This window comes from Aotus nancymaae, unplaced genomic scaffold, assembly GCF_030222135.1.
Source record: "Aotus nancymaae isolate 86718 unplaced genomic scaffold, 86718_ANA_hifiasm-v0.15.2.pri h1tg000076l, whole genome shotgun sequence".
Taxonomy (NCBI): Eukaryota; Metazoa; Chordata; class Mammalia; order Primates; family Aotidae; genus Aotus; species Aotus nancymaae.
The window spans coordinates 13,226,298-13,248,571 of record NW_026988491.1 but is presented as its reverse complement, the minus strand read 5'-3'; the positions used below and the strand labels follow the sequence as shown (position 1 = coordinate 13,248,571).

General features: G+C 53.9%; 1 protein-coding gene across 2 annotated transcripts; it reads left to right on the top strand.

Annotated features, from left to right (window-relative positions):
• Positions 1 to 10,984: 10,984 nt before the first annotated feature.
• On the top strand, positions 10,985 to 21,509 carry CBX6 (chromobox 6). 2 transcript variants are annotated; one of them, XM_021668719.2, is made up of 5 exons: positions 10,985 to 11,118; positions 11,295 to 11,338; positions 11,482 to 11,547; positions 11,692 to 11,758; positions 15,958 to 21,509. In XM_021668719.2, exons 1-5 carry the CDS (start codon positions 11,050 to 11,052, stop codon positions 16,897 to 16,899), a joined length of 1,188 nt encoding a protein of 395 aa, XP_021524394.2. In that variant the 5' UTR covers positions 10,985 to 11,049; the 3' UTR covers positions 16,900 to 21,509. The 2 variants fall into 2 exon arrangements, with proteins under 2 accessions (XP_021524394.2, XP_021524392.2); XM_021668717.2 differs by having other exon boundaries at positions 15,904 to 21,509.
• The last annotated feature ends 765 nt before the right edge of the window (positions 21,510 to 22,274 follow it).

Below are 22,274 nucleotides of genomic sequence, written 5' to 3'. Positions count from 1 at the left end.
CGCCATGTCCCCAGCTCCTAGAATAGTACAAGCATGTGACTGAAGCCCAGTAAATATGAACTGACTGGCTACCTAGTGTCACGCCCTGTCCAGGGAAGTGGGAGTACAGGGGACCTTGTCCTCAGGGAACTCATGCTCTGCAGGGAGGTGGCAAGTCACCAGGAAGAACTCTCTGTAAACACCCAAATGGGGCAAAGGGAGGCTGGCCAGTTCTACGAGGGAGGGCCAGATATGACTTCATATGGGAGACCCTAGAACTCAGTTTTGAAAGATGCATAGGTGCTTCCTGGGTGAAGGTACAAAGCTGTGGAAAAGCGGGGACCACCCAAGAACAGCAGGTGGTTCAAAGAGACACAAGGAACAAGGTGTGCAGGATGAGGGTGTAGGGACAGGACGTAGGGACGTGGGGAAGAGTTGCTCTGCCACAAGAAAGAGCTCAGGCTTCCTTTAGAGACAGCAAGAGCCACTGAGAGGTTTTTTCACTGTTGATATTTTGGCTCCTTCAACACTGAAACATCTTAAACAGAGGAATGACTTGGTCAGAACTGATTTCCAAACAATCCCTTTGCCAAAATTGGCATTTCCCATGTCCCTTGCCCAATCATGACCGTATTCGGGCATATTTCCAACGACTCTGCTGCCCTCTTTCTAAAAATAGCCAGCCCGTCTTTGGCGGCACAATTTCACAGCGTGACGTTTTGGAAGGAACGCTTGCTGTTTCAGTTCTTTGGGGCTCACATTGTCCCCTGAATTCCTGTCTTTGACTTCCTTGTCCACAGCCCTCCTAGGTCAAATAGCATCACGTGGCTGGTCCTGTTGGACAGCAGGAAGAGATAAGGGAAGGGCCTTAAATGGAAGAGGAAACATTTCATTCATCTCTAAGTCTTCCACATTTGGGTAGAAATCAGGATCCTCAACAGCAAAATGGGATAATGACAGCATCTACCTCATAGGATCCTTTTGAGATCAAATTATTAATACCTTTTCTCTGATCAGGTAGAGATAGAAAAGAAGAAAAAAATAAATAAAATAATTAATATTGTATGTAAAGCTCTCAGAAGAGTCCTTGAAACATAATGAGTTCTTTTTCTTTTCTTTTTTGAGACAGAGTTTCGCTCTTGCTGCCTAGGCTGGAGTGCAATGGCACAATCTTGGCTCAGTGCAACCTCCACCTCTGGGATTCAAGAGATTCTCTTGCCTCAGCCTCCCAGTTAGCTGGGATTATGGGTGCCCGCCACCACGCCCAACTTTTTTTTTTGGTTTTTTTTTTTTTTTTTTTGGAGAGACAGGGTTTCACCATATTGTCCAGGCTGGTCTCCAACTCTTGACCTCAGGTGATCCCCCCACCTCGGCCTCCCAAAGTGCTGGGATTACAGGAGTGAGCCACCGCGCCCAACCCATAAGGATTTCTATACAAAGTGTTAGCTGTTGTTATTTTTGGCCAATACAGCTTCAATTTTTAGAATTGGTCCAATATACGTTCAGTGGAAGAAAAACGTGTAAGTGTATACATTGCATTCATTCGTGTATGTAGGGTGGGGTGGGGTGTGTGATGCTCATCTCTCCTGAGCTATAAACTGGCTCAGGGCATATATAAACATACACTTCCACCATTGCAGACTCGCTATGTGCTCAACACAGTTGCAGATGCGAATATATATCATATGTTATTATCCTCAAGATAATCCTACAAGATGGGAATGATTGATTATCTCCATTTTGCAGATGAAGAACACTGAGGCTCAGAGAGGTTGATGAGAAAAGTCACACTGCTCAGACTGCTGTTCGCACATCCATCTCTGCGGGCATCTCAGTTCCTCCAGGGCAGGAATCCCACCTTTTCTACTTTGCATTCCCAGAGCCCATTGCAGGAAGGGGGAGAGAGACACAGTGAGCGATTGCTGAGCCTGAATCCCTATACATGTTATATGGTCAAAATTACTCTAAAAAGCCCTTCAGGCTGGGTGTGGTGGCTCATGCCTGTAATCCCAGCCATTTTGGGAGGCTGAGGTGAGCGGATCACCTGAGGTCAGGAGTTTGCAACCACCTGGCTAACATGGCAAAACCCCATCTCTGCTAAAATACACACACAAAAAAAAAATTAGCCCGGCATGGTGGCATGTGCCTGTAATCCCAGCTACCCAGGAGGCTGAGGCAGGAGAATCGCTGGAACCCAGGAGGCAGAGGCTGCAGTGAGCCAAGATCGTGCCACTGCACTCCAGCCTGGCAACAGAGCAAAACTGCATCTAAAAAAAAAAAAAGAGGCTGGGCACGGTGGCTTATGCCTGTAATCCTAGCACTTTGGGAGGCCAAGGCAGGCAGAGCACAAGGTCAAGAGGTCAAGACCAGCCTGGCCAACATGGTGAAACTCTGTCTCTACTAAAAATACAAAAATTAGCTGGGGGTGGTGGCGCGTGCCAGTAATCCCAGCTACTTGGGGAGCTGAGGCAGGAGAATCACTTGAACCCGGGAGGTGGAAGTTGCAGTGAGCTGAGATTGCGCCACTACACTCCAGCCCGGCGACAGAGCGAGAATCATCTCAAAAAAAAAAAGAAAAAAGAAATAGAAAAAAGCATCCAACAAATATTAATTGGAAAATACATATACATATATACATACGTGTATATATATGAACTGGATACCTACTGTGTGCAGGGCCCCATGCTAGCACTGGAGAGAAAGTGGGAACCACCGGATGGGCAAAGTACCTGCTCCTGTGGAGCTTGGCGTCTAGTGAGGGAGTCAGGCATTAAATAAATGGTTAACATTAAACAAACCCTTACCTTATATGTTATATATTATATTACCCTTATAATGCCAGATAGTGTTAAGGACCAGGAGAAAAAAAATTAGACATTGTAAACCAAAAAGTGTCTGAGACAGGTCTCGATCAATTTAGAAGTTTATTTTGCAAAGGTCAAGGATGTGTCAGGAAGATAGTGAATTAGGGTCCCGAGTTTTTATTTTCCTTTGCCATCTATGGAAAGAGAGAGGGGTGGGTAGGAATCGGGGTTCCTTTACATAAGGTCATCAGAGGAAATCTTTTTGAAGAGGTGACATTTGAACAGAGGTTGAAAGAACTGAAGAAGCCACCATGCCACCCCTGGGAGAAGATGGGACTGTTCTAGGCAGAGGGAACAGCAAGGACCGAGGGCCTGGCGGGGAGCAGCTTGGAGTTTGTAGAGCCCATAAAGTACCAAACTCAGGTGCTGTGTCTCAACCCTGCCCAGAAACATCTGTTCCCTGCTCGAATCCCCAGGGGTTCCTGTTCTGTGTCCCCCCAACCCCACCCATGTACCTTTCCTCCAGCAGCCAGCATCTGTGGCTCTCCTTCCAAAAGCCATCCGCAGGGTACTGAAGCCACTTTGCACACAGAGGCAGGAAGCAGCAAGTGTCTGGGAGATTGACATTCCCCCCACCTAATACCCTTGCCCTGCAGCCTGTAGCCAGTGTTTGGTGGGTGGGGGCAAATACTGAGGAGTAACTTACTCTCCAGATCCCCGAGCGGGGAGGCTGGGCCACCCACCGCAGGACTTGAGCGTGATGCCTTGCTGTCTGCTTGCTTCCTCCCCTTCCCTATCTTGCTTCACTCATTCCCTTAGCAACCTCCCCTGGGAGCACTTCCTTAATAAGTCACTTTCACGTGACTAAGACAATCACATAATGGGTTGAGTTGCAGCAGTGTGCACTGTGTAGTGGTAAAGACATCTGCAGAATATCATTTCACATTTTCTAAATGATGCAGACAAGTGCAGAGTTGACTCTGGGTTGAGTTAAACGTCCAGATGATGTTACACCCTCCGCATTCTAACCCACACCCCAACCCTCCAGGATTAATTTGTCCCTCAAATTAGGGACAGAATGAAGGCCTGTGGGCTGTGGTTCCAAGCTCAAGGAACTGACTTCTGGCATCAGGGAGGGAACAGTCCATTCTGGAAAGTGAACTTGGATAAATTTTCAAGAGGATTGGAGCTAAAGCACTCTTTCCCAATTCTGACACTGTCCGTAGCCTTAAGAGACTGTGTGCCTCAACCATGCCAGGCTGACAGTCAAAGCCTGGGAAAAAGCTACCTCCTCCCCTCCCTGAGTCCCTCCTTGCCTCAGGTGAAGACAAACCCTTTTTGGCAAAGGCCTCCCTCCCCATCCTGCAAAGCCCAGTTCAGCATCTTCATTCCTTCATTTGTCCCGCAGATATTTATGAAGCCCCCACACACATCTGATCTAGGGACACGGAGGCATAGCCCATGAGTCCCAACCACACCCTAACTGGTGAAAGTCACAAAGGTAAGATGCCTGGAATTCTGCAGGTGTCTTTGTGAAAGGGGCATCTGGCCCCAGGGATCCCATCAGCTTTAAGCATGAGCTGTGTCCCAACTGAGAACCCTTAAGGTAAATGATTACAATAACAGCTCTGCGTCACCTTCTCAGTGTGACATTGCCACTCCTCCCATCCAGGAATAGAGTCTCTTTCCCTGTTCCTGAATCTGGGCTGGCCTGGTATATTAGTTTGCTACTGCTCTACCACTAATTGCTTAAAACAATATCCCTTGATCGTTTCAGTTGTTCTGGGTCAGAAGTCCAGGCACAGCTTAACCGGTGTCTCTGCTCAGGGTCTCACAGGCGGCAATCGGGGTGTCAGCTGGCGCCACACCCCCATCTGAAAACTTGGGGTCCTCCTCCAAGCTCAGTGGCTACTGACAGAATTCAGATCCTTGTGACTGTAGGACTGAGGTCCTCAGCTCCTGGAAACCACCCACCACCATTCCTGCCGCGTAGCCCTCTCCACAACACAGCATCTTGCTTCTTCAAGGTCAACAGGAGAGCGATTCTGCTGCTTCCAACCTTTCCCCTTGGAAGAGGCCTGGATTGTCTTTCAAAGAGCTCACCTGATTAGGTCGGACCAAGATAAACTCCCTTTTGAATAAGTCAAAGTCAACTTAAAGGACTTTAATAATATCTGTAAACCCTCCCCACCTCCGTTTTCTTTTTGTTTGTTTGTTTTTAAGACAGTCTTGCTCTGTCGCCCAGGCTGTAGTGCACTGGTGCAATCTCAGCTCACTGCAACCTCCACCTCCCGGGTTCAAGCGATTCTCCTGCTTCAGCTTCCCAAGTAGCTGGGATTACAGGCATCCTCGCCTGGCTAATTTTTGTATTTTTAGTAGAGATGGCATTTCACCATGTTGGCCAGGCTGGTCTCAAACTCCTGACCTCAGGTGATCTGCCCACCTCGGCCTCCCAAAGTGTTGGGATTACAGGCGTGAGCCACCTCGCCCAGCCTGTTTTTTCAATATAACCTAATCATGGGAGCAAAATCCCAACACGTTCCTTAAGTCCCACTCATGTTCAAAGGGAGGGGATTATATTAGTATATGTACACTGGGTGGGGAGAGGCAGGACCCTTGGTGGCCTTGAATTCTGCTCACCGTACCTTGTGACTTGCTTTGACCTATAGAATGTGGTGGGAGCAATGCTGTGTAACTTCCAAGGCAAGACCTTAAGAGGCTTTGTGAGTGTATCACCTTCCTGTGTGACTCCTGGAACCACATAAGGAAGCTTGAACTAGACTTTGAATGATGAGAGACCTCAAGGAGAGAGAGGCCCAGCCAGCATCCAGTGCTATGACTCCAGACATATGCGTCAACCCTTGGCCTTGTCTCTGACTGTGGCCACACCAGTTACCATATACAAGAGCAAGAAAGAGAACCATCCGAAGTGCCCGTCAAACACAGAATCATGAAAGATCGTAGATTCTTGAGTTGTAAGCCACTAAATTTTGGTTTGCTGTACTACAGGTTTGTTTGGTGAAAGGAAGGTAAACCCCTGAATCACTAAACCAAAAAGAAAGTTGTTGCCTTTTTTGGGGTTGAAAGTTGAACCCCAGCCAGGCGTGGTGGCTTACACCTGTAATCCCTTTGGGAGGCCGAGGCAGGCGAATCACGAGGTCAAGAGATCAAGACCATCCTGGCCAACATGGAGAAACCCTGTCTCTACTAAAAAATACAAAAATTAGCTGGGTGTGGTGGTACACACCTGTAGTCCCAGCTACTCAAGAAGCTGAGGCAGGAGAATCGCTTGAACCTGGGAGGTGGAGGTTGCGGTGAGCCAGGATGGTGCCACTGCACTCCAGCCTGGCAACAGAGCGAGACTCTGTCTCAAAAGAAAGAAAGAAAGTTGAACCCCAAAAATCTCTAAGTCAAGCTGAGGACTGCATCAGGCAAACTGGGCTCCCCTTTTTTTCCCCAACTAAGATAGCTACAAAGATTAAAAAGCTACATATCTCCTTCACAGTTTGCCCACAGGGAATTTCCATGTGGGCCTCAAGATCTTTACCCTGAAATGGTTCTGTTGAATTTCACCCTGGCAATGTAAATGGATAGCTTATCTTCACCGATTTGGAACAAAGGATAGAACTCAAAGTCATGCCTCTTCTCACCTGAGACAAATGCATATCTGATTGCTTCCTCTGCCCTGTTGTTTATGTAAAAATGCAGATTCACTGAGACAGACTGAGGCATAAGTGACTATTCCTCTACTCCTCCTCCCATGTAAATTGTGTATTCAGTGAAAGGCTGATCAGACTCAAAATAATGCAACCTTTTGTCTTTTATCTACCTGTGACCTGGAAGAAGCCCCCACTTCGAGTTGTCCCACCTTTCCAGACTGAACCAATGCACATCTTAAATGTATTGATTAATGTCTCATGTCTCCCTAAAATGTGTAAAACCAGGCTATACCCGTCACCTCCGGCAATCGTCCTCAGGACCTCCTGAGGCTACGTCACGAGCACATCCTTAACCTTGGCAAAATAAACTTTCGAAATTGATTGAGACTTGTCTCAGATAGTTTTGGCTCACAGTTTCACAGGAAACTGATTTGCCCTCTGTCTGGGCAACAACTCACACAGGCTGAGAGATCCATTTTTCTCTTTTGTGGTGTTATACCAAACCTCAGAACTATAAAGACTGTCAGAGGTGGAGGTGATTTTTTCTCATAGAATAGAGACTATCTTCTCCAGGGGCTCATAAACAAGGCAAGGGCATTGGAGAGATCCATAAATCTCTCCAAGATTTTGGAATTACTTGGAAATAGATTCTCAAAAGGGTCACCTGCCAAAAAATGTCATAGAGCACTAAAAATGGCCAGTTTCTTCCCCATGTTTGAAGTTGAAACACTAAGATCCAGAGAGGAGAAAAGGACTTGTACAGCATCACACGGTTATCAAAAGAAAAGAGACCCAAGCCTGGCTGCCCACATCCCCACTTCATCTCATCACATCCCTCCTCTGCTCCAAAGTCCCTCATGCTTCATGCCTATAACCCCAGCACTTTGGGAGGCTGAGGTGAGTGGATCACGAGGTCAGGAGATGGAGACCATCCTAACATGGTGAAACCCTGTCTCTACTAAAAATACAAAAAAATTAGTTGGGCCTGATGGTACGTGCCTGTAGTCCCAGTTACTCAGGAGGCTGAGGCAGGAGAATCACTTGAATCCGGGAGGCAGAGGTTCCAGTGAGCCGAGATTGTGCCACTGCACTCCAGCCTGGGCAAAAGAACAAGACCCCATCTCAAAAAAAAAAAAAAGAAAGAAAGAAAGAACAGAAAAGAAAAAGAAAAAAGAAAGGCCAGGCTCTGTAATTATGCCTGCAATTCCAGCACTTTGGGAGGCTGAGGCAGGTGGATCACAAGGTCAGGAGATCGACACCATCCTGGCTAACATGGACAAACTCCGCCTCTACTAAAAATACAAAAAATTAGCCAGGCATGGTGGCACACACCTGTAGTCCCAGCTACTTGGGAAGCTGAGGCAGGAGAATCGCTTGAACCCGGGAGGCGGAGGTTGCAGTGAGCCAAGACTGAGCCACTGCACTTCAGCCTGGGTGACAGAGTGAGACTCCATCTCAAAAAAAAAAAAGTCCCTCATGCTTTCCACTGCCTGAGACAAAGTCCAAACCTACCCAGCATTCAAGGCCCTTCCCAAGTTAGGCACAACCCATCTTTCCCATCCCATCCTTTGCTGTATTCCCCCAACCCATGCCATAGCAGACTTCTTTTCCATCCCCAGAACACACACTCATGCTCTGATGTGCTTGTTCAAGCTGACACCTCCACCCAGGACTCCCTTCCCATTCTTCTCTCACAGGCCAATTTCCATTTGTCTTTCCAGCCCCATATCAAAGGTCTCCGCCTCTGAGAAGCCCTTCCAGCCTCACCTCCAGGTGATAGGTTGCTCCTCCGTCCACTCCCAAGGCATCCCGTACAGACTGTTATGGTAGGCTTATAATGCCACCCCCAAAGATGTCCATGTCTTAACCCCCAGAACCTGTGGATGGGATACCTTACATTCCATCCGTGTTACCCGATTGTAAGAAGGACTTTGCAGATCTGATTAAGATAAGGAGGTTGAGATGGAGAGGTCATTCTCAGTTATTTGGGCAGACCCAATGTAATCACAGGAGTCCTTATAAAAGGAAGCAGAGGCCAGGTGCATTGGCTCATGCCTGTAATCTCAGCACTTTGGGAGGCTGAGGAGGGCAAATCACTTGAGGTCAGGATTCCAGAGCAGCCTGGCCAACAGAGTGAAACCCCCACCTCTACTAAATACAAAAATTAGCCAGGTATGATGGTGCATGCCTGTAATCCCAGGTATTCGGGAGGCTAAGGCAGGAATTGTTTGTTTGAATCCAGGAGGCAGAGGTTGCAGTGAGCCGAGATCATGCCACTGCACTCCAGCCTGGGCAACAGAGCGAGACTCCAACTCAAAAACAAAAACAAAAAAGAAGGAGGCAGGAAGTGATCACAGAAGCATCGATTTGATGAAGCTATGAGCCAAGAAATGCCAGCAACATTTAGAAGCTGGATGAGGCATGTAACGGATACTCTCCTGGACCCTCCAAAAGGGACCAGCCCTGAGGACACCTTCACTTTGGCCCAGTTAACACTGATTTGGGACTTCCCGCCTCCGGAGTCATCGGATAACAAATCTGAGTCATTTTAAGCCACTGAGCTTGTGTTAATTTGTGACAGCAGCAACGAGAAACTCCTACACCTTTATTCTAGCATTAGTCACACTGTGTGACAGATGCCTTTCTCACCCCACTGAGAGCTCCTCAGCCAGGAGCACCTCTGTTTCCTGATGGTTTAACACAAAGCCTGGGGCTTCACAAGGGCTCACACACTGCTTGATCAACAAATGGACACACCTGCTTCATTCCCCTCCTGTCTCCCTCAGCCTGAACACACGCGCGCTCGCTCTCTCTCTCTCTCTCTCTCTCTCTCTCATACCCACTCCACTCACCTGCCCATCCACCACTACCCACGTCTCCCAGGAAGGCAGCAGCTCACCTTGGGCTGGCCAGCAAATAGCTGTTTCCCTGAAACACATGATTTTAAGTGAGGAGAGGGATTTCTCTCAAGGTAATGATTGGACAAATCTGCAGGGATGAAAAGACTAACATTTCGATATGGTGGATTTGGAACCCAAGAATTGGCATGGTAGCACAGAAACCTAAAAATCTTTCCTAATGAACCAGTGATGTTCGCAAGACACAACCCTGATTCTTCCACTTCCCCATTAATCCTCACCCCGTCTCAGCCCCAAGGTGGTCACTGAAAGGATGGTGACATCTGTATTTAATAACACCGAAAGATGTCCACTTTATAGCATTAAGGGAGAAAAGCAGGTTCCAGAACAGTGCGAATAGCGTGATCCCATTTTGTTAAAAGATTAAATCTACAGACAATGTATGTGTGTATACATACACAGACATATACATACACGTCTACCTATCATAAGTATACAGGTGTAGGTGAGTTCATGTAGGCATAGAGCAGAGGCTGGAAGACTGGCGGAGAGGTTAACAATGGTTTTACGGGGGTTATGGACAGTTGCTTTTTTAACTGTATTTTTTAAATGGTTTTACAAAGAACAAGACTACCAACATAATGCGAAATAAAGTTCAAGTAATTTCAACATTTAAAAAAAGGAGCGTTTTACGTGGCAGGGCTATTTTGTTTGTGTCCATTCCTGGACAGCCCGGGCTGGATCCCGCGCCCCTCCCCAAGTAGGAATCTGGGGTCCCCAGAGCAATGGCGGAAGCTTCGAGGAGCTGCAGGCCAGGAGAGGGACGCGGCCGGGTCGGCGGGCCGGGAGGGGCTGCTGGGACTCGGAAAACACAGATAGGTCCGCGAAGGCGGCTTGCGCCGGATGACCAGATGATGACCCTGCCGTGGGCCCGAGTGGGGTGCCGGGAGCCCGTTCTTGCCCGCGGTCCCTCTCCCTCCCCCACGGCCACGACGGCCCCGCCGAGTCCTCCCCGGTCTCCCGGGCGAGGGCAGGTGCCGCCCAAGACCCCGGCCGCAGACAGATGCCCAAGGTCACCCCGGCCTCCCTCGGCCCCATTGGCCGAACGCCCCTTTTCCGCGGTGGCGTTTTTGTTTTAACTCTTCCGAACTGGTTACAAAACCACACTCCCACGAATACATAAATAATGGATGGGGGGCGATGTTTTAAAGAAATTCCCGCAAGGCTGGCAAGGCAACAGCGACTGCATTTCTGCTGCATCATATTTAACTCTTCGCAGGCTGCTGCGGGAGACGCGCGGCGGCGGAGAGACTCGGGCTCCACCGCCCTTCCCCGCCCGGGGCTGGCGACACTCGCGTGGGGATTAAGAGGCGAGGAGAGGGTATCAGCGATCCGGCTCCCGCAAGATGGTAGAGTGATAAGCGTAAGGCCGCAGCGCGCCCACTAGCCGGGCAACCACCCGGTCTGCCGGCAGGGGCTCCCGCCCCCGACGCGGCCCCTTTAAGAGCCAGCGCGTGGCCCCGCCCCGCGAGCCCCGACTTTCCCTGGCAACCGCCCCGGGGGAGGGGGAGGTCCTGGCAACCGCGCGCCGGCCGCGAGGGTCACGTGACGGACCGCAGCTGGAACGCGAGCGCGCGCCCCGCCGCGCGCTCGCCCGCCGGGGCCTGGGCGCTGCGGCGCGTGCGCGAGCGGTGCCGCACCGGCCGCGGGCGCAGGGAGTATTATGGGCTGTGGGTGCCGCTGAGCAAGATGGAGCTGTCTGCAGTGGGCGAGCGGGTCTTCGCGGCCGAATCCATCATCAAACGGCGGATCCGAAAGGTGAGCCGCCGCCCGGGGCGGGCCGCCGCTGTCCGCAGCCGGGGCCGGGGCCGGGGGCCCTCGGGGCGAAGCGGTCCCGCTAGCCCGGCTCCCTCGCCCAGCCCCGCGCCGCCGCCTCCTCGCGTCCCCGCATCCTCCCCACCCCCATCCCCCTTTTTCTCCTCTCTGTTTTTCAGGGACGCATCGAGTACCTGGTGAAATGGAAGGGGTGGGCGATCAAGTGAGTGTCGCGGGGTCCGCGGGCGTCGCAGGAGGGGAGGCAGCGGGCACCGGGGCCTGGGGTGGGGGTGCGCGCGCTTGCTCTCGCCGCGTGCTGTCCCTCTCTGGTCTTCATCCTGATTTTGTGCGTGTGTGACTCGGCAGGTACAGCACTTGGGAGCCCGAGGAGAACATCCTGGACTCGCGGCTCATTGCAGCCTTCGAGCAAAAGTGAGTTGTTGGGAAAACTGGCAGGGGCAGCGGGGCCGAGGCTCGGCTGGGGCGCCGCGCGGGGAAGCGGGAGAGCCGGGGAGGACAGCGCGAATGGGGCCCGGGAAGGGGCTCTTTTTAACCTCTCGTGTTTTTCGGCCACAGGGAGAGGGAGCGTGAGCTGTATGGACCCAAGAAGAGGGGACCTAAACCCACAACTTTCCTCCTGAAGGTAACCTGGCCCAGCCCCAGCAGCATCCCCCTCTCGGGCCCCCAGCCCGGCACAGCACGGGGCCTGGAAGGGAGGGACAGATCGGCTGCCGCCCAAGCAGGCGGGCCTTTCCAGAGGGGCCCCAGCTGGGCATGGGGTGGTTGTGAGCCCCCCGAGAAGCCCCTGATGGCAGGCCTCAGCCAGCTTCAGCTTCAACAAGAGGGTCCTGAGACTGGGGATAATCCTCCCTCTTGAAAGCAGGGTCTGGGGGTGCCTGTAGGGCTCCAGGAAGGGGTGGCTGAGGCAGGTGGGCAATGTCGTGGGAAGGGGGCGTTGGTTTGAGCTGTTAGGTCTGTGCTGGGAGTTGGGACCCAGGGGGAGAGTGAGTGGGGTCCCACTTCTGGGCAGGGCACAGGGAGAGGACTTGGGGGACCACCTGCCTCCCTGCCCCTAGCTTCCCCCAGTCCCTTTCAGGATTTGTTCTGCCTGGCTTCCCTCCTTTCTCGGAGATCCAACTTGAATTTGACCTCAAATCACTTTAAGTTTATCGCCCAGGCTGGGCCACTAACTTTAGGACTCTGAGCCTCAGCTTCCCCCCACTGCCAGCCCAGCCATTTCTGGAGGATGGGGGTGTGGGAGTGAGAGCATAGCATATTAGCCTCCGCTAGGGAGGGAAGAACTTCCAGAGGAAGCCATCTTGGAAGATTTGGGTTTTTATTTTATTTTGACAAGGAAAAACAGAGTCTGGGAAAGGAAGGGCAAGATGACCCCGGGTGACAGGCAAGGCTGCAAGTGGGACTCACTGGGCCACCTGTCCCCCTGTAGTGCCTCAGGCCCCCTCCTACCCAACAGCTGATGACTTTGTGGGAGGACTCCTTTTCAGAAAAGAGAAGCAGAAGTGAAAGAAATGTTGATTTCCAGAATTCCATATTTTTATAACCCCCATCCCCAAGCAACGCACATCCAGGGGATCCAGGGAGTAACCTTAACCCTGATGCTTCTCCTGGGGAGGGATGGGCGGAGCAGCTGGAAGCCTGATGAGCTGTGTGACAGCCTCTTAGTGCAGCTGGGGCACCCTCTAGCGGCGAAGCGAGTATGACCACGAGCATTGATAGACAAAACGCCTTTTTTCTTGATAGTTCTTTTCGTTACTGAGCTGGCTGTGGGCGAATACAGTGCTGAGCCCCCTACATGGATTATCTTCTTTAATTCTCTCAACAGCTCCAAGAAGTAGGGAGTATTTTATCCATTTCACAGATAAAAAAAATCAAGGCCCAGGAATTTCCCTCAGGAAAGTGACATACCTGAGGTCCAACTTCCTGGCCTCATCCTGTCTCCTTTTCTTCATCTTGTGCCTTGAGGAGTCCATGTCAGAGTGAGGGGGTGAGGCAGACACACAGAGGAAACTAGGAAAGCTGCAGGGTTGTTGTGGCAGGGAATGGAGACACAGATGGAAGGAAGGACATTTTTATCTGGACCCTAAGAAACAGGTGGCCTGAGAGCGACGTGGATATTTGCAAGGGGCTGTGGAGATTAGCTTGGGCCAAACCCATTGCTCTGGGAGTCCCTGAGAGGCAGTATGGCAGAGTCAGCAAATTACACTCAGCGCTTTCTGCCAGGAGCTACTCTGAAGTGAACAGGAGCCCACGAGATAGCTTCCGTCCGCCGTTTTACGCATGGGGAAAAAGGCCCGAGGTGTTCAGTAACTTGCCCACAGACATGGAGAGAGGCTATGGTAGAGTCCAGGTGCTTGAACCTTCACAGCTTCCACAGTGCATGCCAAGCCCCCAGAGCTGTGCCTGTTACCTGGTCAGAGTGCAATAAACATGTTGGCTACAGTTATTTTTAATTCACCAGGCCGACCTAGGTCCCACTTTCAAAGAGTTCTCCATGTCAGGAAGAAGAGAAAGCATGAACCCTTTTAAAATATATGCATATATAGAAAGTATAAAGTAAGGGATGTCCATGTAGGCAAAGCATACATTGGAAAAAGATCACTGCTTAGCCCACCACCCATGGGTAGGTCTGTTCAGTTATTTGCTGCATACCAGGCACTGTGCTGAGTGGGTGCCACGTACTCTCTGATCATCACAGGAGTGCCGTGGCAGGCCCTGTGATGGTCGTACACATAGAGAAAGGAGACGCACTGAGCCAGGGTTGCTTTCCTGCTGTTTGCCCCTCCCCCGGGACTGTCTGTCGCCGCTGGACTCTTGGAAGCATAATTGCAGAAGTCAGGAAGCTCAGGCAGTATGCAGAAAGAGTAAATCCTAACCTCCTGAGAGTCACAAAGTGTGGGGGTCCCCTAAGCTCCTGTAGGGTGCACCTGCAGAATGTCCTGCTTACCATGCCAAAAAAGCGTGGGCTTTTCCCTGCCTTTGTGTGGGAAGGGTCTGGGGGCCCAGTCCCTGGGAGCTCAGCTGGCAGCATTGGCATGGGCAGGTCTGGCTTCATGTACTGCCACCTAGTGTTGGAAGGGACCGCTAACCAAGCAGCCCCTGGAGGCCCCAGGCTGGGCTGGGAGGACCAAGTGGAGTCACAGTCCCTTCTCCCGTGGGAGTGAAGGCCATGGGAATGAAGACATCCTTGCTTACCCAGCAAACACCTCTCCTGGGAGTTGTGGTCAAATGTAATCTAGTCTTGTCTGAGGGGCGTGTGGGCTACCTTCAGGTACTGGTTAAGCATCTGGTGCTGTGGGGAGTGAAGTAGAGAGACCTCAAAACAGATCCCACCCTCAAGGACCTCACAGACCAACCATGGGGATGTGGTCTTCCCCTCAGTCCCCATCATCTCCCACCTGGATTGAGGGCAACCATCCTCTAACAAGCCTCCCTGCCCCAGTAGGAGCCAGAGTATCTGCAAAACCCGCACCCCTTGTGGCACCACCCCACACACATCCCAGCCTCTGTCCCCAGCCCTTGCTTTCAGTCCCGACTCCTTGGCATCTCACACCGCTGGGACGTTGCCCACAGGAGTCTCTGCCTCCACGCTCTGTCTCTGTCTTAGCCAGCTACCTCGGCCTCTGGAACTGTCTGGGGTGCAGTCAGGGCTCGGTAAGGACCAGGATTTTCTCCTACTTACGTGTCAGGGCCAGGCTTCAATGTTTCATTCTCCAGGCCTGGGGTCTGTGCTTCTCTGGGCTCTGCAGTTCCTTCGCTGCAGCAAATTACTTCATGTTCTTGCTGCCGGCCATCCTCCCTGTAATAGGGCAGCTCCCCAGGGGAGAGGCTGTGTGTGTGCAGCTGTAACCCCAAGCAGCTGGTGCCTGGTGCTTTAGCACCTTCCTTAGTACAGGAAGGACTGGCCATATAGATGGCTTACATCGCTGTATGAGTCCCTTGTCCTCTCTCCATTTGGTGGCATCTGACAGCAGGTGGGTTGTACTGGAACCTGGGGTCTCTTGAGAGCCCTGCAACTTTAGAGAGATTTCATGCCTGAAAGGACAGTTGGACCTAGGAGCCTGGGACAGTATGCCTGGCTGCCCATAACCTTCTCTGTGCCACCATCCTGCCCCAGACCATCTTGGCACAGAGAATAGGGAGTGCCCGGTCCCACCTCTAGCCCTTTTCCCATCAAACTCATGTCTGACTAGGTTGGATTCCAACCCAGGCTTTGGGGTGTGGGCTTTGGGATGCATTGGCACCAGTTCACTCTGAGCCAGGCACTGGGCAGACAAGTAAATGAGACCCACCCAGGGAAGTACAGTGGCTGAGAGGCTGGCCGGAGGTGCTGGCCAGCTGGGGAGGCAGGCTGGAGCTGGAGGTCAGCCTGCTCAAAGGCAAGGGAGTACCGGGCGCTGTGGACAAGGTAGCTCAGCAGGTTTTTGAGCAAAGGGCTGCCCTCCCCATGCTGTGTCCCAATCGTCAACGCAGGAGCGTCAGCACGGGCAGCCATGGAGTGGCCCAGGGCCCTCTGTGGAGCTAGCATAGGCAGTAAGTCATAGAAAAACTGAGTTTTGGAGTTCAGCCTGGGCAAGGGTGTCCTGACTCTGACCTTAGAGTCAGAGGCAAATTGCTTCATCTCTGAACCTCTGTTTCCACCAGGGCTTCTCTTAAGTGCCCTCGGGATCATTAGCTGAGAGCCTCTACTTAGGGCTGGCTGGTGCAGGGTATCCAGGGGAGGTCAGTGGGCAGCCCTGAGGTCCCACCCACCCCTCCCTCTGCCCGCAGGCGCGGGCCCAGGCCGAGGCCCTCCGCATCAGTGATGTGCATTTCTCTGTCAAGCCAAGCGCCAGTGCCTCCTCGCCCAAGCTGCACTCCAGCGCAGCCGTGCACCGGCTCAAGAAGGACATCCGCCGCTGCCACCGCATGTCCCGCCGTCCCCTGCCCCGCCCGGACCCGCAGGGGGGCAGCCCTGGCCTGCGCCCACCCATCTCACCCTTTTCGGAGACGGTGCGCATCATCAACCGCAAGGTGAAGCCGCGGGAACCCAAGCGGAACCGCATCATCCTGAACCTGAAGGTGATCGACAAGGGCGCGGGCGGCGGGGGCGCCGGGCAGGGTGCCGGGGCACTAGCCCGCCCCAAAGTCCCCTCGCGGAACCGCGTCATCGGCAAAAGCAAGAAGTTCAGCGAGAGCGTCCTGCGTACCCAGATCCGCCACATGAAGTTCGGAGCCTTTGCTCTGTACAAGCCCCCGCCCGCACCCCTGGCTGCCCCGCCCGCCGGCAAGGCCGACGCCTCCGCCCCCGGCCCCGGGCTGCTCCTGGCCGCTCCTGCCGCCCCCTACGACGCCCGCAGCTCCGGCTCCTCTGGCTGCCCCTCGCCGGCACTGCAGTCCTCTGACCCTGACGACACGCCCCCCAAGCTCCTCCCTGAGAACGTGAGCCCATCTGCCCCCGGCTGGCGCGAGCCAGAGGTGCTCGACCTGTCCCTCCCTCCGGAGTCGGCAGCCACCAGCAAGCGGGCGGCGCAGCCAGATGTCCCTGCCGCTGCCGGCCCGGCGCCGCCCACGGCCCCTGAGCCCGCTGGTGCCTCCTCCGAGCCCGAGGCTGGGGACTGGCGCCCCGAGATGTCACCCTGCTCCAATGTGGTCGTCACCGATGTCACCAGCAACCTCCTGACGGTCACGATCAAGGAATTCTGCAACCCTGAGGATTTCGAGAAGGTGGCTGCTGGGGTCGCAGGCACAGCTGCGGGTGGTGGCGGCAGTGGGGCGAGCAAGTGAGGGGGCTCCACCAAGGAGGGGGGTTTGGGGGGCCCTCCTGCCCGAAGTCATACTCTTGCTCCCACCCGCCCTTGCCCCCAGCCCTCTCTCCCTGTGCTTTGCTTGTTTCAAATGGCTTGGTGTTGACCCAGGGATGGGGCTGGGCAGTTGGGGGTCCCGGAAGGCCAGGGGGCAGGGGCCACCCTGGAATGGGGCAGGGGAAGGGCACACTCCCTACCCATGCATGGTGGGGCCCACTGGGTGGTTTCTGGAAAGCCCCAGAACCTAAAGTTCCCCTGCCCCTTCCACATCCCGACTGTCTCTCTAGCTTGCTTTCTGCTCTCCTGTGCCGCGTCTGATTTCTCGGTGCTAACCTGGCAGCTGTGGGGCCCTTAGGAGACCCCCACTGAGGGTGGGCACAGTCCCTTTCCTTCCTGCAGATGCGGAGGCAGGAGGGGGGACTTCCCGCCTGTTCGGCAAAACCCCAGACAGAGGCCAAGGATGAGGCCAGACTCAGCCCCTCCCTCCACATCAGCCAGGGCATCAGAAGTTGGGCCAGGGCGGGGTCTTCACTGCTTGATTCTGGATGAGGCCCAAGCAGACCCCCTATGCCCTGCCCCAGCCCTGTGTCCTTCCTAACCCCCTCAACGGTGGGAGGAACTGGCAGAGAATGCACCTGGCCATAGCCTCCCAACATCTAAAGGCCCCTTCAGTTCTTGACCAAAGGTGCTACGAGAACCTGCCGTGGAAACTTCCGATTGTGCGTGTGTGTCCGCCCCACTTGGTGTGTTTGTCCATGGGTTCATACGTGCATTGGGTACTAGGCCCCAGGCTGTCTGGGTGGCACCCTTTACAGTTCCTTTGAACAGGGGCATTGAAGGCCTGGACCTTCCCTTGCCTCAGTGGGCCTGGGGACCAGGCTTGGGTCTGGAGGTTTGCTGCAGAAGTCACCAGGCCTCCCCTCCTGGCCCGGAGTGCTGGGCGCGCCATGCCCCCCGTCCCCCTCATTGGGGTGGTCAGCCCAACCTATCGGGCCTTCACGGCATGGTGGAGACCGAGATAGAGAGGGAGACCCGCTCCAAGCTCCCCCTTCCTCCTGGGGTTAGGGGTGGATGCCGAAGAAGCCATTCCCCCAGGGCCTCCCGGCTTCTCCCAGCCCTTCTTTTGCTTCTGACCACTGAGGCTTTCTCACAGCCCAGCCTGGACGAAGCCAAGGAGCCTCTAGTGCCCTGAGAGCTTCCATTTCCCTCTGCTGCCAGGAAGCCAAGGCACCCATGCCAGTGGCAGAGGCCACAGCCCCAGCCTTAGGCCGGGCCCTGGGAGGGCAGGCAGGCAAAGACGAGAGACCAGAGGGGCTGCTTTCTCCAGGAGAATGAGGGTGTTGGTCCCAGGATTAGGACCAGAGGCCCTGCTGGCCAGCCCAGGGCCACTTCCCGGGTCTCCACTGTGCATGGGTGGCGTGTTCCGGGCGTGGCTGAAGCTGGATTCCTGGCTGTGCAGCCATGGGCCCCTCCCTCAGAAGCACGTTGGCAGGAGGCCTAACAGAACGTGAGCGCCTTTGGTCCTAAGAATGGGAAGGCCGCCTTCCTTCCCAATCTCCATGCCCAGGCCCACAGCGTGGCCCTAGCCCTCCCCTCCCCAGGATGTAGAACGGGGACCCTCGCAGGGTTGGGGCGGGGGCTGGTACTCCTCGGCCCCTCCCTACCCTGCCTTGTGTGTTGGCTTCGTGGCCGTCCAAGTGCCAATTGGCTTTCCCCCCAAATAAGGGCTGGCATTTCTCCTCTGTCCTTGGAGGTGATTTCCCCCTGACACCCTCCCCCAGGTGAGCAACCACCTGGGTGCCAGTGACAGGTGTTTCCAGAGACCATAGAAATGTGTTTTCCTGAGAGTTTGTGTCATTCGTGACTTTTTTGTAAAGAAGTTGTGTTTTCAGAGGTGATTTTATGACAGGAAAGTGAAAGAATTAGTTTTGCAAAAAAAAAAAAAAGAGGAAAAAAATAGAAAAAATATTGTGGGGTTCCTATGGGGGGGTGGGGGGAAGAGAGATATTTAAAGAAAAAATAGTAACGCAGTGATTGCACAGGTGAGGTGGCAATGTCAGGATGGGGAGGAGGCCTGGGACCAGCTGGCAGCACCCCCAGCATCACAGGCACTGTGGAGAGGGCCTGAACCCAGATCTCCACACCCTTGCTCGCTCAAAGGGAAAGGCAACCGCGGGTCCCTGGGGAGCTAGCCCGAGCTGTGGGTCCCGGCAAGCTGAGGTTTGGGAGGTGGGGTTGTCACTGGTGATTTTCTCCAGGAGGCTGGTGAGTGGGCAGTTTGGTTTCTTGCTCCCTTCTGTTCCTTTGCCAGTCAATGGGCCATCCGGTCCCTACCACCACCCCATGGGGGACACCTCCCTCCCCATCACCCTGAAGCCCCCAACCCCTCTGAGCCTCCCTGGCCTGAAAGGAGATGCAGGCTTCTGGAGGCAAGAAGCTGGGCCCTAGGGGTGGCTGGGGGAGGGGTGGTCTGCTTCTGCTGGCCTGAGCTCCAAGTGGAGCAGCCCGAGCCCAGCCTCGGTTCGTGAAGAGGCATCAGGCACACCGCCTTGAGGTGGGCAGTGCCCCTGGGGGCCTGAGTGGATGGGACCGAGGATGAACGGAGGCCTCCTTCCCTCCCTCTCCGGTACCCCTGCCCCCACACACTTGCAAGGATCGGCCTCCATGGGCCCCTCCTCCACCCTTGCTGCTTTCCATTTGCCTAATTACCAAGCAGAAGTTGCAATCTGGTTTGCTTTATTTTTATATGTGAAATAACCCCCAAAGCCTGATCTCCTCCTATGTTCAATAATGGTTGGGGCAACTGTCATCTCCCCTTAAGTGCGCCCCCTCCCCACCCAAGTATCAGAGGAAACAGGTGAGGTCTAGTGTGTCTGGTTTCAGCTGGAAAGTTGGGACCCATCCCTGGCTCGCTCCCTGCTCTGACCTTTAGTTTGCCCTCTGTGAAATGGGTGTATTAGGCATCAAGGCCTCTTCACAAAGCGCTGCTGATGTCAGAGCAGCCACCGAGTACCAGGTGGGGGTCAAGGTTGCTGGTACTAGGACCCCCAGCTGCCCACAACCCCTCTTTGTTCTCACCCTGCAAAGGGGTCAAGGTCAAAATGAGCCTCATCCTTCCTATGATCTGGGAAGAGGTGATGATCAAGTCCCCAACTTCAGCGTGAGGTGGGCAGAGTTGGGGGGATGGCCCCTTTTCAAAGAGGTGGAAATGGTTTCGGAGAAGCCCAGCTGCTTCACTGGAGGAACGCGGCAGAGATGAGGGTCCAGGATGCTTTCTTTGGCCTTTGGGGAAAAGCCCTTTAAAAGACGGGGCGCAGGCCCTGGAGCCAGCACCAGACTGGCATCGAGCCCCTGAGCCAGGAGGTCCTGGAGGAGAGCCAGGCCAGTGCACCTGCCCAAGGCTGGAGGGTCAGCCCCAAAAGGGAGCTGGGTTGGCCAGGGGACTGGGCTGCTACCAGCCTCTCTGGCCTCTGGGGACCCAAGAGAACACACCCCTACTTTGCTGTGTCATTTTGTTTTGGTTTGTGGTGGTTTTTTTTTTTTTTTTTTTGCACTTCGTCCACATGGGACAGTGGAGCTCCACCTGGTCAGTTCCACTCTCGGGCTCCCACGCACTTGCCCAAGGCAGCCTCTTTGGGGCTGGTATGGTTTGAGGAATCACTTTTAAAGGAAAAAAGATGTTGAAAGGTTTTAGTTTCTTCCCTATCTGCATGTCCTCTCATATAGAAAGCCCAGAATTAGGGGCCAGAACTCCAGGAGAGGGTCTCCCAGACTCATCTCTTGCTGACAGTCACCAGGATGCAGAAATAGGAAGATGGTTAGTGGGGGCCAAAGATGGCCCCTCCCAGGCCTTCGTGGTTCCCTCCTCCGCCCTCTGCGATCTTTGGAGGAGTCAGTGCCTCACTCCAGCAGTGAGTGCCTACTGTATGCAGGAAGTCAGCCAGGCAAAGGGGAACTGACGGTCTCATGGGGGAACCCACTTGCCAGAGGCCAGATAGCAGAGCGAAGGCTGCCCTTGCTGCTGGGTGGAGAGGGAGACTTCTTTTCGTTGGTTTTAATTTAAAAACACAAAGGCCTAAAGAAATACGTATCTTATAATTTTTTTTTAATTTTTGAGAAGTTCATTTAATGAATTGTGCACGAATGAATTCTATATATATAAAATATACATATATAGCTCTATATTTGGGGAGGGGCACTGTCTCTTTTTTCTCATTTTTAAAATGAAGTGTTGTTGCCTTTGTATGTGGTTCAACCATCCAGCTCCCAGCTGGCTAAACTTTGCCTCCAGTGGTCAAAGATGGGAAAATAGTGGGGTTGGCAGGAGATGGGAAATGGAGGTGCTGCCCCGGCATGGGGGGCAGGTCCCCCAGTCCACCCTTTCCCTCCCCCGATGGAGAAGATGCCTGATTGGGGGTGTAGGTTTGGGCTCCATTCTGGATTCGGTGGTTCCGGGGTAGGGGTGGGTCTGTGCCGATTACTCTGTCTTGTACGTTTGTTCTGCTGCTCTTCAATATTGTATCAACGCCAGGAAAGGGGGGTGAAAAGCCTCTTTTACCCCCCAAATAAATTGTCACATTCCGAAGCTGAGGCCTAGCCCCTAGGTTGGGGTGTGTCAGTCTCTTCTTCCAGTCGTGACTGTGGTTTTTCAGAAGCAGCAGGCCTGTGCCCCTCTAGTGACAGGTGAAGATGGGGAAGCCCTGTCCCACTACTGGCCAGAGGTGGGCCGGCACGTGCCTACTTCCGGATTCCCATCTCCCACACTCCCCCAGCTCACACGTGCCTCAGCGGGAGAAACATACCTGCTGCTTCTTGGACCCTTGAGAATAACTAGTAGGGGAGAGGGGGAAGGTGGAGGGCTCACCACTCCCTGTCCCTCAGTGGGAATCATAGCACCCAAAGAGAGGAAGGGGCCTCTAGGGTCATGGTCCCAGAGCCCAGAATGGGGACATGGGCTGCTTTTGCCATTGGATCCCACGGTTTGGCACCACATGTCCCGATCATGAGAATGGTGGTCTTTGGGTTTATTTTCTGGGTGTCACGTGCCTTCTCTCATGAAATGAAGCACCCTCTCGCCACATAGGTGGGCTCAAAAGCAGCGGCCCCAGGCAAACTTCTGACCCTTTCCCAGGTGCCTAGCATTCCACCTGCAAGCTCCCGACGCCTCCCGTGGCCGCCTGTGTCCCAGGCCTGGGGCCAGTGGTGCTGTCGTCTCCCATTCCTCACCACCGCACCTCCTGTCTGGCCTCTCTAGTGTCTCCTCGCCCTGCACCCCGGGGTCCTGAGCGCTTCTGCTTTGGTAGTGGCTCCTGCCTGTCTCCATCGGTCTCATCTTGGGCTATACCTGGCCCCTGG

Coding starts and splice junctions, on each gene's coding strand:
- CBX6 (XM_021668717.2), top strand. CDS start 11,050: ATGGAGCTGTCTGCAGTGGGCGAGCGGGTCTTCGCGGCCGAATCCATC. Junction 11,548..11,691: donor ATTGCAGCCTTCGAGCAAAA/GTGAGTTGTTGG, acceptor TTTCGGCCACAG/GGAGAGGGAGCGTGAGCTGT. Junction 11,759..15,903: donor CCACAACTTTCCTCCTGAAG/GTAACCTGGCCC, acceptor CTCTGCCCGCAG/GCGCGGGCCCAGGCCGAGGC.